General features: G+C 39.3%; 1 protein-coding gene across 4 annotated transcripts in view; it reads right to left on the bottom strand.

Moving 5' to 3' along the window:
• hps3 (HPS3 biogenesis of lysosomal organelles complex 2 subunit 1) overlaps positions 1-17195 on the bottom strand; it is a 44488-nt gene that overhangs the window by 18011 nt on the left and 9282 nt on the right. For 2 of the 4 annotated variants that reach the window (XM_061824277.1, XM_061824276.1), the window contains 12 exons: positions 15885-16088; positions 13182-13233; positions 12902-12984; positions 12183-12306; positions 10584-10734; positions 10390-10472; positions 10097-10268; positions 9527-9608; positions 7735-7892; positions 7444-7545; positions 397-505; positions 60-301 (listed from right to left, as the gene is read on the bottom strand). In XM_061824277.1, the coding sequence (XP_061680261.1) occupies positions 60-301; positions 397-505; positions 7444-7545; positions 7735-7892; positions 9527-9608; positions 10097-10268; positions 10390-10472; positions 10584-10734; positions 12183-12306; positions 12902-12984; positions 13182-13233; positions 15885-16088 (1562 nt within the window). The remainder of the gene's footprint in view (positions 1-59; positions 302-396; positions 506-7443; positions 7546-7734; positions 7893-9526; positions 9609-10096; positions 10269-10389; positions 10473-10583; positions 10735-12182; positions 12307-12901; positions 12985-13181; positions 13234-15884; positions 16089-17195) is intronic. The other 2 variants (XM_061824279.1, XM_061824280.1) reach the window with 2 other exon arrangements.

A 17195-nucleotide genomic window follows, 5' to 3' on the forward strand; every position in this document is an offset into this window, starting at 1 on the left:
GTAAAATATACTCATCTCCATCCAACTAATTTAAATTAGATTATCTGAGATTGGGTTACCTGCTGAAACAGTCTCCCAGTTGAGCACAGTTCTCCCTGAATGCCTCCTCCATCTCTGGTCTGTGAGTTTGAACAGTGACCTGCTTCTCAAGATAACTGTCTGCAGAGCCACTCCTGCTGCGGCACTGCAGTTGTGAAGATTGGATCAAGGCTGCACGGAGGAGGAGGTGAGCTTCACTGAGAAGGTGCCAAAGACTCTCGGATCGCTGGTTGTTCTGTGCATAATGCTGGCTATAGTCAACCTGGCACGTGAAAACAATGATGAAAATGTTCCTAGAAACACATTTTGTTGAAACAGGTCAAGAATGATTAAATTATCTACAACACTCTGCATTACCATCTCTTGGTAAAGAGTTAGTGGAGGGACTGTATCAACCACATAGAGGTTCCATCCGTGTCCTACAGCGCTGGTCTCCTTGGGAACAGACATTGTCAACTTCCTGCTCCTGAGATTAAAGGTCACACAGATAGGATATTGGAAGTACAGTATACTAAAAAAAGAGGAACATCTAAACCTTGGTGTCTGGTCTCGGTAACAACCCTGAAAAGAAGGCTTTAAGATGGTAAGTTTAGATGCTTTAAAAAGTGAGCTATACTTGTCAGTCATGGCATTAGATAGAGCTGTACAAATATCAGTATACAGTATTAGTTAATAGTTAAAAAAAGGAACACTGAACAAATATGTTAATGCAATACTTTTTGCTATTTTTAAGCTTAAGACTTTTTACACATGCAGTGCCCTAATTCTATCTAATAGTGTTCACAAATCTGTCTTTGTCTTTGTGAGTATTTCTCCTTTCCTGTGATAATCAATTCATCCCACAGACGAGACAAATGAAGATGCTCATTAAAAGGCATGATTATCGCATGGGCGTGTCTTGGGTTCCCACCCTAAAAGATGCAGCAAAGGAGATTTGTAAACAGTATTTATGAGAAATAAGCCTTAAAGCAGGATGGCAATTCGAACACAAAGTCAAGTTATCCAAGCAGTAGCTTCAAAACAACTCTGTGAATGTCCTTGAGTGGCGCAGCCTGAGCCCAAACTTACATCCAACTGAATATTTTTGGATTGAATAAATGCTTGACATCCAACCTCATAGCACGTATGTCATGCCGTAAAGAGAATTGGGTAAAACTACCCAAAGACATACCAAACTTCAGGTGTCATATTCCCAAAACATTTTGGCTGTCATTGCTGCTAAAGGTGCAGTAACGCAGTACTGAACTGTGAAAAGGCAATGAATGTTTATGTACGAGATGATCTGTTATTTTTTTTGTCTCAATAAATTTGCAAAATAATTCAAAAAGCCATTTTGTGGGCCACTGCATGTAGCATTTTGAAAAAAATAAGGAATTTATTCAATTTTAGAATAAGGGAGTAATAATAAAATGTGGAAAAAGTGAAGCACTTCAAACTTTCTGGATACACTGTATATGACTGATACTTATAATTTATAGTTAGAGAAAAACGATTTCTAATTTACACTCCACACCATGACGCTACAGAGAACTTTATGCTCAACATTTATTATGATCTGCATCATCATTATCACGCAGGGGACCGTTTCTGTATACGTCAAAACTTACTTGACAGCCAGTAAACTCAAAAGTCAACAAAAAAAATCTATTTTTAACTGTGAATACAGTATATTAGGATGATTAACACAGAAAATAGGTGGTCCATGTATCCTGTTGCTTTACACTGAAGTGATTTTTGAATGTCAAGGAAATCTTTTTTTTTTTAATTATTATTAACCTTCACCAAACCTTCTCCAATGCCCACACTTCCCCCTCAAACCGCCGGCCCGTGGGACGGATAATATTTTGTGGCCTCAACCTTAATATGAAAGTTTGTTAGTACAGCCCTCACGTTTTACATGAATGGTACTTTTACAGTGTCAGTGTTGTGTGCAAAGCCAACCAATCATGGTGGCGTATATGGCTCTCGGGCACATGCAAGCAGAGAAATATTTTTCTGAGTGAAAATTACAGTAGTGTTTTAGTAGTGGTTTTATACACAACTTGTTGAGACAAGTATCTTTGTTTATCTTTTTTCATTCATTCATTTTCCGAGCCACTTATTCTCACCAGAGTCGCAGTGGTGCTGGAGCCAATCCCAGGTATCATTGGGCAAGAGGTGGTGTGCACTCTGAACTGGTTGCCAGCCAATTGCCAGGTACATAGAGACCCACAACAGTCGCACTCACAATCACACAAATGGGCAATTTAGAGTTCCTAATTAATAGACGTTTTTGGGGATGTGGGAGGAAACCGGAGTGCCAAGAGAAAACCCACACAGCCACGAGGAGAACATGCAAACTCCACACAGGCGGGGCCGGGATTTGAATCCCAAGTTGCACCACCATGATGCCTCCTAATTTATCTTAATGTGTTTAAATATTTTTATTTTTAAAGATGTTTGAGATTTGAAAAGATTGAATTTTCTTTAAAATTTCTAATTGAAATTGGCTGTAAGTGCATGTGCACTGAGGCTGTGGCCCAACCTCTGCCTCCAGTGGCCCCGAGGTAAAGTGAGTTTGAGACCAGTGCCCTATAACGTCTCCTCTTTTTCTATATAAGAACCGTGTTGGCAGGAAATGCTCTGTGTCAATTACAGAATTTGGACATTGGTGCACATATAGGGTGTATTATAAGGCATCCTATCCACTTTGGAGAAAAATTAAGAATTTAAGTGAGCCTTATAGTCATAAAAATCTTCTTCTTTTCCTTTTGGCTTTTCCTGTTAGGAGTCACCACAGCACATCATTTTTTTCCATGTAAACCTGCATCTTACTCTCTAAGATCAAACTGCCCGCATGTCTTCCCTCACAACGTCCATCAACCTTTTTTTTGGTCTTCCCCTCACTATTTTTCCTGGCAGCTCCATCCTCAGCACCCTTCTATTGATATACTCACTCTCCCGCCTCTGAACATGTCCAAACCACTGAAGTCTGTTCTCTTGAGCCTTGCCTCCAAAGACATCCAATTTTGGCTGTGCCTCTAGTGGGCTAATTTCTAATCCTATCAAACCTGCTCACTGTTAGAGAGAACCTCAACACCTTGATTTCTGCCACACCCAGCTCTGCTTCCTATTGTCTCATCAATGCCACCGTCTCTAATACGTACAACATCATGGCTTGTCTCACTACAGTTTTATAAACTTTGCCCTTCATCCTAGCAGAGATGCTTCTGTCACATAACACACAAGACACATTCCGCCAACTGTTCGAACCTGCTTGGACCCGTTTCTTGACTTCCTTACCACACTCACCATTGCTCTGGATTGTTGACCCCAAGTAATTGAGGTCGTCCACTCTCGCTATCTCTTCTCCCTGTATCCTCATTCTTCCCCCTTTATGCCTCTCAATCACGCACATATATTGTCTTACTTTGGCCAATCTTCATTCCTCTCCTTTCCAGAGCATGCCTTCACCTTTCTAATTACTATAATTATTCTAACCGATCTAAGTAGTAACTTGGATACGGATTGCATTTTAATTACTGTGGTGTAAATGTCACAGTCCACTCCATATTGCCATTGCCTTGTCATAACATTTTAAGAGAGCCATATTAATAATAATATATGAAAAAGTGACTATAATCGTTTTCTGATAAACAGCAAGCACGAAAAAAAAGTATATCAAAAAGCCTTGCTGCACAGAAAAAACTGTTCAGGCATTCAAAAAAAAAGTATACAGATCTTTTCTGGAAAAAAAGGAAGCTCTTGCATAGCAGCTTCATTCATCAAATGCCTTAGTTCCAACTGGTATGGTTGAAAATGGTAGAAAAAGTGGTACTTATAGTTAAGTGTGTTGTAACTATTCATAGACAACTTATCTAATTTGATTTAACTTACAAAAAATATGGGGATCCACATTTTTAATTCACTTAATAATTTGGACTTGGTGTTGCTCTGTTTCTTTAATTTCTTCTCATTCTACTAATTTGTTATAAGTGCAAGAATTGCGGGGATAGGGACATCCTGTGATCAGTGAATAATAACTAAGCAGGATACAAGGGACTACCTGAGATTTCCATGTGTACATGTAGTGATTGCATTTGAATGAATATCAAGAGTAGAATCACTGCTGGTAAGCTACTGCACTCTGACACAACAGTTAATGGTACGTGGCAAATTAGAGGCAAGGTTAATGTCCACGATCACATGGTAAAACATGTTCAATTTTAGTTGAAACAATTAGTCTATGAGCAGAGGCACACTCTCAGGGTAGTATGGTAGTTTAAGGTTGAAATTGGTTTAGGAAATAAAAACTGCTGTTACTTTAATACTAAGCTGCAAAGTCAAATTGGAAAATGTATTTCTATTCTCGTACCATACTTAATGATAAAAAAGTTTCCATTAACGAAGCTATAAACAGCACATAATGTTGACAGAATTGGATGCAGAATTAATTTAAGAATTTGCATTGAAACAACTTGATAGTGATTGTAATAAATACTTTGACTGTTGAAAAGTATTAGCGGTATATACAGTATATATTGGAGGTACATACACTTACTTCGAAACACAGCTGCCATTTTTTGAGTTTGTGGCCTGGAAGGTTTAGTAATGAAAATACCTCAGAGTTGTAAGCTGCCTTAAGTCTCTTTTGTGTCTTGGGAACTGATAAACGACGATGACAGTTGGAGGGAACCAAATTGCATGTTCACTCGAAAAGATTGTGCATATTCCTGTTGGGTATCTTGAACATGATTTGCTAGGATTGCAAACTTTTACTAGGAACTCAAACAACGGGGACTAAATTGGTTTGTCTGATTACTTGCTTACTTACTGACTCACTCACTCACTCACTCACTCACACAAACTGCATGCACTGTTGGAAACAGGCATAAAAGTCCTGCAAACAAATGGATATGACTGAAATGAGTTCAAGGGGATTTTGCATTTAAATTTTTTTTTTCATTAAAAACAAAAATTGCATAGATAAATGGGCAATTTTGCTGCAATAAATTCCAAAAAAGCTCTATCATTTTGCTTGTGCTAGGCTGGAAAAATGAGAGGGAATCCCGATTACAGCTTCCACATCCGTTTGTATTTATTAGTTTTGCACATTTTTGCATGTGAAAATCTTTAGCAAATCAGGCTCAGAGTGTTAGCAATGGACAACAGGCATTTACAGTAGCCTCCACTGTTAAGTAATTCCCTTGGTAAATTTAAAATCTGCTTATTGCTAACTTGATCTAAAGCACCAATTGTATTATAAAGTACTAATGAGAAGAAACCCTATCCGTAACCCAAATTACATTTCCCGCATAAAAAAGATTTGAATTAATATAGATGTTTATTTCTATATATTTGATGCCAGAGTTACCCACAGACTTCACCAAGAAACATCTCTAAATCGGAAAAGTATTATAGAAATTCCTCTCTCACTAAGACATTCCAATGAGCCTGGCTGGAAAACTAACAGCTAATCAGCGTTTGCCACGCCGACAGTGCTTCTTGCTCTGACCCCCCATTACTTGAAGATATGTTTCACTGAACAGAGAATGACCACTATCTGGCATTTAGTGGCTGATTTTTGTGAAAAATAATTCCAAACAAACAAAACAAAAATAGCATAATGTACAATGTTCAAGCCTGTGCGTTTGAGCCAGAATACACGCAAGCGGAACTTGACGTGTTGGAGAGGGGGCGTGACGCTGACAGAGGAGCATATCACGGACCTCGGAGATGTTCCAGACAGGCTTATTTCGAAAGACTGGTGTTCATGTTCTCTTTGTGACCTAATGCCAACTGTGGCGGAATGCCAGTGTTGTCGTGAGTTTGAAAAGGTCGAACAAAAAAAATGGATTGTCGGAATGAACTTGGATCACGATCAACATGTCTGCATAACATAGATACTATATAGTAGATACAAAGTTGTTTATTTGGACAAAGATGTGCTACATATCAATTTACTTATGATCCATGAAAGTTTGATGAAAGGACCACTTGTGCATTCAGTGGAAAATCGGTGAGTACACATTTTTAGTGGTCTTGGAATCCTGTGTGAATGCTATGTGAGCTATATGAACATTATGGGCTAAGTCCAAAGTTTATAAAAAATGAGAGCTTATTTTCTGAGTACGGCATAGGACTATCTAATGGTTTATTTAAACCTGGAATATAAAATGTAAAAAAAAAAAAAAAATATTGGGACTTCTCTAAAGTGATTACACTTATATCCATCCATCCTTTTTTTTTAGCCACTTAGCCCCACAAGGGTCGCAGGAGTGCTGGAGCTTATCCCAGGTGCCAACGGGGAGAAGGCAGGTTACACACATGCAAACTCCACACACAGAGGTCCGGGATTGAACCCGGGTCCTCATAACTGTGAGGCCAACGCTTTACAGCTGTTCCACCGTGCCGCCTCATAAAGTATGTTGTTGCTTATACAGTACCGGCATGAGAGGCTATAGCTAAGCAGCTAATAACCAGTAATGGTTAGATGTGTGCAAATTTCCCCAGCTGATGAACGAACCTAAAGTGTGAGCTTTATCCTGTCAGGTTGACCCCACGGGAGGTTATAGAAGGACATATTTGGGTGTGATTTCTCAGTTTTGTCGCAGTTTGGTGCAGAACACATCAGCATCTTGGCTTAGGTTGAACTAACGGTCTGTAATGCTAAGCACTGGCAATGTCACGGCTGGGGTCAAGGACGTTTCTTCCGGTTCTGGCTGTGTAAGCTGGCACATATCCAGATTTTGCTTGGATTTCAAATGCTCATTATTTTCAATTAATGACCAAAATATATGTAATAATATTACTTCACATTGAGGGTTTATTGTACATGTGAATTTTGGGGAGAGACTGTTTAAGAAGACTGGAGGCCCTGTAGCTCAGTGGTTAGAGCACTGGTTTGGTAAACCAGGGGTTGTGGGTTCGTATCCCACTGGGGCCTCCACTTTCTGAGAAGGGTTGCGTCAGGAAGGGCATCCGGCGTAAAAATTGTGCCAAATATATATGTGCGTTCATCTGAGGTGACACGCTGTGGCGACCCCGAAAGGGACAAGCCGAAAGAAACTTACTTTTACTCTTTAAGAAGAACAATAATTTTTTAAATAATTTAAAGTTCAATGCAGAGCAACAAATGGTTTGTCCTGGATTTACTGTGCTGCTGTCACAATAAATTAGAATTGTGCTGATCAGTATTGTTAATTAAAATTATTTTATTTTGTGACATTTTGTGATCTGCCATTTAATCTTGAGGTGATACTGGTGCTACAATCATGTAGTTGGCCCCAATTCTGTCAGTTCATTATCCCTTAAAGCAGGGTTTATTCATTTAGTAATGATCTCTATGCACCCCTTTAAGGACTTGGCTTTGCAGCTTAGCATGGAAGGGACAGCAAGTGACTGTTAGGGGTGGAGTAATCTTACAGGAAGGGGCGTGATAGCAGGCTCTCCAGAGCTGGCGTGGTGGTGGGATCGATTCCCACTGCCAGGAAAATACCAGTCAGCATGGTGTGTTCTTTCAACATGCTAAAATGTACAACACACGTAGTAAATTGTTTAATACTGTATGCACATACACCTAAACTTTGACTGTTCTGCACCTAAAGAGATGACCCTTTAACTGCGTTAGCATTTTGAACCTGAAAACAGCTCATATACTGTACGACAGTGAATGTTTTTTTTTTTTGTACAGTGTTTTGCGTGAAAGCGACATACAGGCCTCTGCGGTGTAGGCTGCGTTCAGTCTCCTCTGGTGTCTCAGTGTCAGCAGTAGAGAACAGGACGATGTGACGGTCGTACACACACATTGAGCGAAGGCCAATAAACAGCTGCATCCTGAGGGCACACACCTCAAGGCTGCAGGGTGGACAAGCCTGGAAACACACATTTCAAGCATGCATGGCGTTGCACACAGTTATTAAATTAGTCCTTCTTCCTGTGGTTTTGAAAAGAAAGACCACTTAGCTAAGCTACACACAGGACAACTATAGTACTACTCTTGCTTATTGTCCAACGTGCTATTTTATATACTTTTAAATGTGCCTTTCAACTGTTATAAAAAGCTCAGTTTATTTAGGCATACACTTGTCAAGTATTGGCAAAATGTAAGAAATGGTGTATTTAATTGACGGTATGAGAAAAGCCTAAATTGTTTCAGTTTTCCTTCCTTTTATTTGAAGAGAGATAGCCACCGTGTTGACAATTTTGTCTGATTTAATAACACTTTACCATTTAAAGATTTTTGGTCCGTTTCTTGAAAGCTTATTTTCTGCTATTGCAAACATTAATACAGTGGTACCTCAACTTACAAAATTAATCGGTTCTGGAAATCGTTTCGTAACGTGAATTTTTCGAAAGTAGAAGCGCATTTTACATGTTAGTGTAATTAGTGCCAAGCTCGTGAACCCCCGCCCACCAAAAATAAGCGTTCAAAGTACATAACATTAAGAATAATACAAAAAATATGTTCATTTACCTTTGGCGTTAGACAACTATGCGAAGAGAAGGGTGAGTGACAAGAAAAAGGCATCATGGGGAACGGAGGAGGAGGCAAATGTTTGACAGCTGACACAAAACATACGTACGAATGCACACACGCACAAAACCTAATTCCACTAGTTTCTTGGGGCTCATGGTGAAGAAAGAAGAATACATTTGCAAAAATCACAAAAAAGTTGTACTTTTCCAATAAGTCTTAGAGTGTGACAGCGTCAGAGTGATTCGGTGACAGTCTAGTGTCTAAGGGAATCAAAAAGCATCATGGGTAAAGATTGATGTCCCTCCTCGCCAATGATATGCCAGGAAGATGCTATGGTGATAGTCAATGGGAGAGCTGCTCCATCATGCCACATAAACAAAGGATATACAGGATATTTATGTTTTTGGGGAATCCAGCGCCCATTTTTTCTTCTCCTATCCTAAATTTCCTTCATAACTAAAGTTTTTTTTTTCCCCAGGAGGCGTTTCACAACCTGAATTTTTCATTACGAAAGATGTTCACAAGTAGAGGTACCACTGTAACACATCCTGACTGTCGTCTCAAGCCTTGAATAATTCTGGGTTAATAACAGGTGCAAAAGATTATCATGAGAGGGAGTAGCTTTAAAGAAGTGTGGTTAGAGCCACCAAACATCTGCTGGTGTTTTTCTGTCAGGGATATCTTAACTTAAGCGAAGCAGACACTTCATAAGAGAGTATTCGAACCTAGGTGCATATTTCTCAAACCGGCTTAAGCAAGCTCCCTTCACCATTTAAGGTCCACTGTGTCATACATAGGGACAACATAAAGCTTTAAGCATTTAAACTGAGAGCTGGTCAGGACTCCCTCAGAACCTAAGGTGCAGGGGAGCTTGGGGGAAGTGAGATCTGACACACATTACACACAAGTTCATATAGAATACCTTTTGATACCTAATCTTGTGACTGTGAGTGCAAAAACTAAAACAGATTTTTCAGTCTTCTTGGTTTTATTGTCACCAGTAAAGTTTTCTTTTCATGAGGATCATACCCTCATAGTAGTATCAATGTAGGGGTCCTCAAATCTGGCTGCAACTGCTGCACAACGTACTGTGAAGCACTGCAGTGCACTCCTAAAACACGGTCAGACAGGAAGCATGTGATATAACATTTGACAATGATATAACAATATATTTCTATGAGCTCAACTGCATTATTCTGCAGAGAATGGATATTAATGAAACATTTGAAACTAGAGACAAATGCAAACTCAAATACAGGATTATCCTCAGAGGGTGTTATAGCGTCATTTACAAGGCTTTACAACGCTACAGAGATTTCAAGGTGATGAAGAACATTTATTTAGTAACTAAGGACTGGTAGTTTGCACAGATGTGGTACAGGACAGTAACCGTACAGTTACTCAGTTAGCAACGTACTTAATGTTTTGTATTTGATTGTTTAATGTTTTTCATTAAAATATTTACTATAATTTGGATTTAAGTTAGCGGAGGTTTGTGATAGTCTACTGTGCATTGCAACGAACGGTCTATACAATTTGGGGTTACGAAAATTAAGGACCCTCTGTACAACAATGTTGAAGTATATCAATAAGACTAACTTGGTAATGACATGTAGCAAGTAGTCTGTCAGCACCGCTTCTAAGACCTTCTCTGGATACTGATAAGTTGAGAGAAGCTCAACTCCCCCTTTCAGGCTGTATAGATAGCCAGTGGTGGGAAGGGAGAAGAAGCAAAAGACACAAGTTGGTTCTTCAACCGGAGACTGGGAGCCTGCATGGAAAAGGCCACAAATAGAGTATAAAAATGGTGAATATTGTGATAGCTTTTCTGGGTTTTGAAACCTCTCATTGATCACTAAAGTTATTGATAATCTTTATTCTGTTGAACTCACTTGTAAATAATGGTTGGAGTTTCAGGGAGTGAAGGCGTGTCTCTTCCACACTGCAGCCCTGAAAGTAATCTGGAGAAAAACGTCTACAGGAAACAAAAATAAATCGGGAAAAAAAACCTCCAATCTTGATTGAAAAAAAAAAAAAAAAAATCTAAAATTAGAAGTTACTGTGTACAACACACACATATGCACACCTGAATAGGACATAGGAGACAGTGTTTTGTCCTCTATCCTCTAGCCCTGTTTTTTCGATGATAATAGGGATATCGCAATCTTTAGCTCGTTCACCGAGCAACTCCTGGTGTCTTGGAAGGAGCAGGAAGTCAGCCTGGTCTTCAGATTGATCTGTGCATAATCACATCCACATGCTTGAATATTGATTTTCACAGCCTATTGTTTGTGTGTGGGGTGGGAGGGGAGAGAACACAGGTCATGAAGTGTGTTGGAATTCAGAGCTACTTCTTGATTGATGAATGCTCAAGGCCAGCAGTTTGATCCACACTTCTGAAATAGGTTTGAAATTTACCTTCTTTTACATGATTTAATAAATCATACTGATTCCCAGTGATTTAACAAGGTATGAAACATAAACCTCAATAAACAACACCTCTATAAATCTTGCAAAAAAAAAAAAAAAAAAATCACAATGTCCCATTGCTGTCCATCTATTTTTAGAGGAGGACCCCATGATTTACTGGTTGATCTTTCTTCCTGCTCTCTATTGTCATGAGCTGTGGGTCGTAACGGAAAGAACAAGAGACAAGATATAAACAGCCGAAATGAGTTTCCTCTCCCTTGGAGATAGGATGAGAAGCTCATCCAGGAGGAACTCAGCGCAGAGTTGCTGCTCCCCTTCATTGACAGGAGCAAGATGAGGTGGCTGGGGTATCTGCTTTGGATGCCCCCCGGACAACTCCTTGGGGGGATTATGTCTCTCGGCTGGCCTGGGAATGCCTCAGGATCCCCCCAGAAGAGCTGAATGAAGTGGCTGGGGGGTGGGAAGTCTGGGCATGCCTGCTAAAACTACTGTCCTCACAACCCGACATCTGATAAACAGTAGAAAATGGATCGATGGATGGACCTCATGATACTCATTTGGTCCTACATGGTCTTGCAGTCACCATTTTGGTGGCACGAAGATTAAAACTTGACTGGATAATACTTGAGTTTTGGTTAAGATGGCGATGAGGGGTCGTGGGGGTGTCACCATTCAATTATGGTAACAAATTTATCCAAAATACAATAATATAGAGTTAAAATAAATTAACAACACTCCATCCAGACATCCATTATCTGAGCTGCTTATCCTCACAAGGCTCGCAGGAGTGCTGGAGCCTATCCCAGCTATCTTCAGGTAGGAGGGGGGGTACACCCTGATTTGGTTGCCAGCCAATCGCAGGGCATAAATTACCAACACTCACTGTAAAAATACAGTAACAAATTTTAAAAAGTATGAAAATAAATTACAGAAGATTCATTGTAAAGCTGCTAGCATTTTAGTATTTTACAGAAAGTTTTAACAAAACATACATACACACACACACACACACACACACACACACACACGAACACAAACACTGTTCAATAACAACAATTATGACAAGTGTGCTGTAATTCATTATCCTTTTCTTTTGACCAAACCAGGTCTCTCTCTGCTTGTTGGTTCAGCACTAGCAGCAAACTTTGAACAAAACATTTGGAAACATTTTTTTCTAAAAATCGAAAGCTTTGCTTCTCATACAAAATGTCCAGTATATTAAAGGTAACCCATAGAGGTCTTCCTATATAATCACCTTTTTTTGGTGCCTCAGATGACTCCTCCAGCTCCAGGTTGTTTAGCTCATACTTAGTATCTAGTTTCAGGACCAGCACCTCCAGGTCAGTTTGCACAGCTACATATCCTGCACAGAGTGCCACCTTGAGGGGTGCATGAAATATTTAACGTGAATAACTCACACAGACCACTATGATTTTACAGCTTTTAAATCAAACATGTAAGACGGACAGTAGAGATGGGTATGAAGAATGAACATGTCCCATTACCATTATTATGGTGACCAAACTGAACAGGGTGCTAATTTTTTATCCCAAAATTGGTGAATGCAAATGAGATAACAGGGGCATAAAGCGAAACAAAATGAGAAATAATCAAAATAATGTAATCAGCATCCCTAAGAATATTTTGTAAACGGTAACACCCAAAATTAATTTGAATGAATGGGAGAGTCCACAAAATTTTCTTAAAGATGAAAATGCTTAAAAGTATGTAGTGTTTAACCGCTTAAGGGCTACTTTTCCTACATTTTTTTCTATAAAGCGTAATTGTCTTGAATACATTCTTTCATCTGCAGTCTAATAAACCCACCCTTATGCCCAAGTGCTCTTTGTAAGATATACAGGTGCTTTTAAACTGTATCAGGATTCATCAGTTAAATGTGTAATTCCAAGGTTTATTTATTTAAATTAAGAGATAGTTGAATCAATTTAATAATGAAAGCGGGGGCAAATATACCTGCTTAGGGTTAGTTCCCGGAAGATGGAGGATGACAGAGCGTTCAAAGTCCAGAAAGGAACAGTTTTGGTTTGAGGTCTTATCTAGAAGCAAAACAAAACACCTCAGTTTAAAAAAAAAAAAAAAAAAAAAAAAAGATGCAAGCATATCTGGCACAGAGGCCAGATATTGACTCAGAAGTAGACTAAAGATAATTCTTGTCAAAATTTGGGAATAAAACCATCATGAATGCTAAATATTACTGGAAATTCAAAACAGTTTATACACATTTGAGCATTACCTGGACATTGACTAGAGCTCTGCTGGGTGTTTGAAGGGTGTTGTAAGTTCTGCTGGGTTTGAAAATCCAAAAAAACAAACATTGAAAACAAAGGCAGAGTTGTTGAGAAAAGAAGCTTTAAGTTAGGAATAAAATACCACGTTTAATGAAGAAGAAGAAGAAGAATGTTCAATTATTAATCATGAACAAATAACTCCTGAAAAACATTATTTTCATGGTATGTGCTGAACTGTATTTCAAAGTAGATAACAACAAAGGAGGAAAAGCTGATGGTGTGGCCACGATCGTCCCCGGACCTCAATAATTTGGAAGTCATGGAGCACCCTGTGATGGCTGTTTTATGATGGCGGATGCCAGTTTGTAACTTAAAACGCAATATATTTGCTTATCCTCAAATGAAATATTGTATAGGATGAAACTATCCACTGACTTAAAATTCAAACATATGAGATTCTTGTTAAAATTATATTGAAGAGGATCTCATAGGTGGAGTACCCAAATATTGCACTCAAGTTAGAGTGTTACTTTAGAATAATATGACTAAAGTAAAAGTTAAAAAGGAGTCAACAAAAGTAAGAAAGAGTAAGTAATCAATAAAAAAAAATAGTACATCGGTAAGACCAACACTTTTAGAGTACAATAAATCTCTAAATTCTTTTAATAACATTGCTATCCTGTTGCTAACCAATGATGATGGTTTGATGCATGGTTTTGCTGATGGCTTTGTAGTCCGTTTCATATGTCGTTAGATTATGATTCATGTCGGCGTTAAGACTTGCATCCGTTAATTGTGAACGTAGTTCAATTTGATTTGCCTTCTTGATGGTACGATGGTGAAGAGTTCTTGCCGACAGAGGCATGTCTTTTATTCATTTGATTATCTTGTCTTCATGGGAAAAGTTGTCAAAAAGTTCTTTCGCAACATCAAGCATGAATACTTTGGCATTTTCCCCATCTGTGAATTCTCACAATTGGTAAAGCATATCAGCAAAGCTATGTGAATTCCAGTCACCTTGATGGGTCAAAACACGGATTTGCTGCTGACTAACTTGGACTCTGGAAAGTAGCTCTTGACATGCTTTCTTCCTGCTGTCCCCCGCAGGATATTTTGATGCAAACACAGTAAGGCGTGTGTCAAAGTGGCACTTTATATTTGAGCATTTCATCGTTGCAATTTTGTCATTACAAATTAGACACACAGCAGCAACTTCTCTCTCCACATAGGCGAATTCCTCTGTCCATTCTTGCCGAAAACTGTGGTACTCTACGTTCTTTTATTTGAGAGACTTTTGTCAAAAGCTTTTCCACAATTAGTTGTTCTGACCCGATCTGTGTTCAACCCTTCTGAACCTGCGCACATCGACTGCTCTATCGGACAGCGAACAACAGCAACCCCAATAGGAGAAACTGTCACTGCTGCATTTGCGTTGCCTACACAACAAAAATTAAATGCACAGTCATTATGAGGGCTCTGCAGGCGATATGCACCCATCAAAAGAGCCAGATATGGCTCGTAAGCCATAGGTTCCTGACCCCTGATTTAAGAGGTACATGATAAAGCTGTTTTTGAGGTCTGTTAGAAACAATTAGAAAGATGGTGGCATGCACTGGAAAGGAGAGGAATGAAGATGAGCCGAAGAAAAATAAAATATATGTGCATGAATGAGAGAAGTGGAGGGGGAAGAGGAAGAGTGAGGCTACAGGGAGAAGAGATAGCGAAGGTGGATAACTTCAAATACTTGGGGTCAACAATCCAGAGCAATGGTAAGTGTGGTAAGGAAGTGAAGAAACAAGTCAAAGCAGGTTGGAACAGCTGGCGGAAGGTGTCTGGTGTGTTATGTGACAGAAAAGTCTCTGCTACGATGAAGGGAAAAGTTTATAAAACAGTGGTGAGGCCGGCTATGATGTACGGATTACAGATGGTGGCACCAAAGAAACAACAAGAAGGAGAACTGGAGGTGGCAGAAATTAATATGTTGAGGCTCTCTGTTGGAGTGAGCTGGTTGGATAGGATTAGAAATGAGCTCATTAGAGGGACAGCCAAAGTTGGATGTTTCAGAGATAAGGTTTGACAGTGCAGACTTCGATGGTTTGGACATGTCCAGAGGTGAGAGAGAGTATATTGGTAGAAGGGTGCTGATGATGGAGCTGCCAGGCAAAAGAGCGAGAGGAAGACCAAAAAAAAAAGGTTGATGGATGTTGTGAGGGAAGACATGAGGACAGTGGGTGTTAAGAGAGGAAGATGGACGAGATAGGCTGAGATGGAAAAAGATGATACGCTGTGGCGACCCCTAACGGGACAAGCCGAAAGGATAAGAAGGGAAGAGAAGAAGAAAAGAATTGTTTATGGAAACTGTTACTTGAGTAAATGTAACGCTTTACTACCCATCTCAGGTTAACACGCAACTTGTTCAAAGATGTTTTTGGGTAGCAGCCAAAAGAGCATTTATTTAACAAAAACAATCTCTAGTCTACATAATTTGGAACACTGTGTTTTGAGTAATTTTGTAAAAAACAAAATTGTCATTGGGGTGGTTTTGTTTGATAACCCTGAAAATATTAGCCAATATAATTGTTGATGAAATATTTTACTGTCAGAAAATCTCATTGACCATTTAGGAAAATAAGCAAATACAGCATATACTGTATCATACAATGTAGACAGCTGTAAAGGAATGAATACTGGAGCAGCTGTATACGTACCACATTCTGTCTTCTCAAAGTAAACAGAACCAGAGTCTTGTCACACCCGACTAGGAGGTCACCTGTAACTGAACAACACGCAACCGCAACAGGATGGTCCGATAAAGGGATCTCAATTATCTCCATCTGTGCTCCGCCACGTTGAGATGACCCTCGAAGAAGGTGGCCTAACAAGCGTACACCAACACGAGCCTTTTCCTCGGCCTGTAGAAGTAATGCAGAATAAACACTTAAAGTAAAACCAAAATATTGTACTGTGTATGTAAATTGTACCTTTGAAGCCATTTTCTAACTTCAGCTCTACTGAAGCCAAAAAGATGATTAGTCACAGTTCTTTACATTTGGAAATACTTTCACTATTAAACATAAAGTAGCTGGGATGTTTTCGCACATAGTTGAATAACAGACAGTGTACATAGGTTTGTGCCAACAGAAATATTTTAGTCACTGTAGTAAACAACCAAAGGTAGACGTATATGCTGGTACATGATTGACTGCCTGGTTACAGTGGAGTTAAAAGTCCCCCTAAAAAGTATTGGGACTGCAAGGTCAAATCCTTTGTTTTTGTTGAATCCTGAATACATTTGGGTTTCATCTCAAAAGATGAATCTGACACAAAAGTTCAGAATTCCAGTTATTATTTTATAGCATTTACATGTGGCTCAGTGGTTAGAGCACTGGTTTGGTAAACCAGAGGTTGTGGGTTCGTATCCCACTGGGGCCTCCACTCCCTGAGAAGGGTTGCGTCAGGAAGGGCATCCGGCGTAAAAATTGTGCCAAACATATATATGCGTTCATCTGAGATGACACGCTGTGGCGACCCCGAAAGGGACAAGCCGAAAGAAACACACACACACACACACATGTGGGTTTATTAAACAGCTCAAGCCTGAGCAGCCTTTGCGTGAACCCACCCCACTATTCAAGTGAGAAAAAGTAATGGAATGTGACTGATGGGTATAGGCCATAGCACAAGATGCAAACCACTCATTATCAACAAGAATTAGAAGCCCAAATTGAATTTTGTAAATTAGAGAGATGAGCCACGAAGGTTTTGTAAGAATGTTTTTATGGATTTATGAGACCAAGATTAAGATTAACCTATACCAAAGTGACAGAAAGCCCAAAGTATATATATATAAAAAAGGATTTGCTTATGATCCAAAACACACAAGCTCATCTGTGAAGCATGGTGGAGGTAATGTTATGCCTTGGGCATGCATGGGTGCTTCCGGAACAGACTCACCGGTTTTTATTGCTTATATAACTCATGATGGTAACAGGAGAATTATTTCTCAAGTCTACAAAACC

The sequence above is a fragment of the Syngnathoides biaculeatus genome, chromosome 7 (genome assembly GCF_019802595.1).
Source record: "Syngnathoides biaculeatus isolate LvHL_M chromosome 7, ASM1980259v1, whole genome shotgun sequence".
NCBI classification, from domain to species: domain Eukaryota; kingdom Metazoa; phylum Chordata; class Actinopteri; order Syngnathiformes; family Syngnathidae; genus Syngnathoides; species Syngnathoides biaculeatus.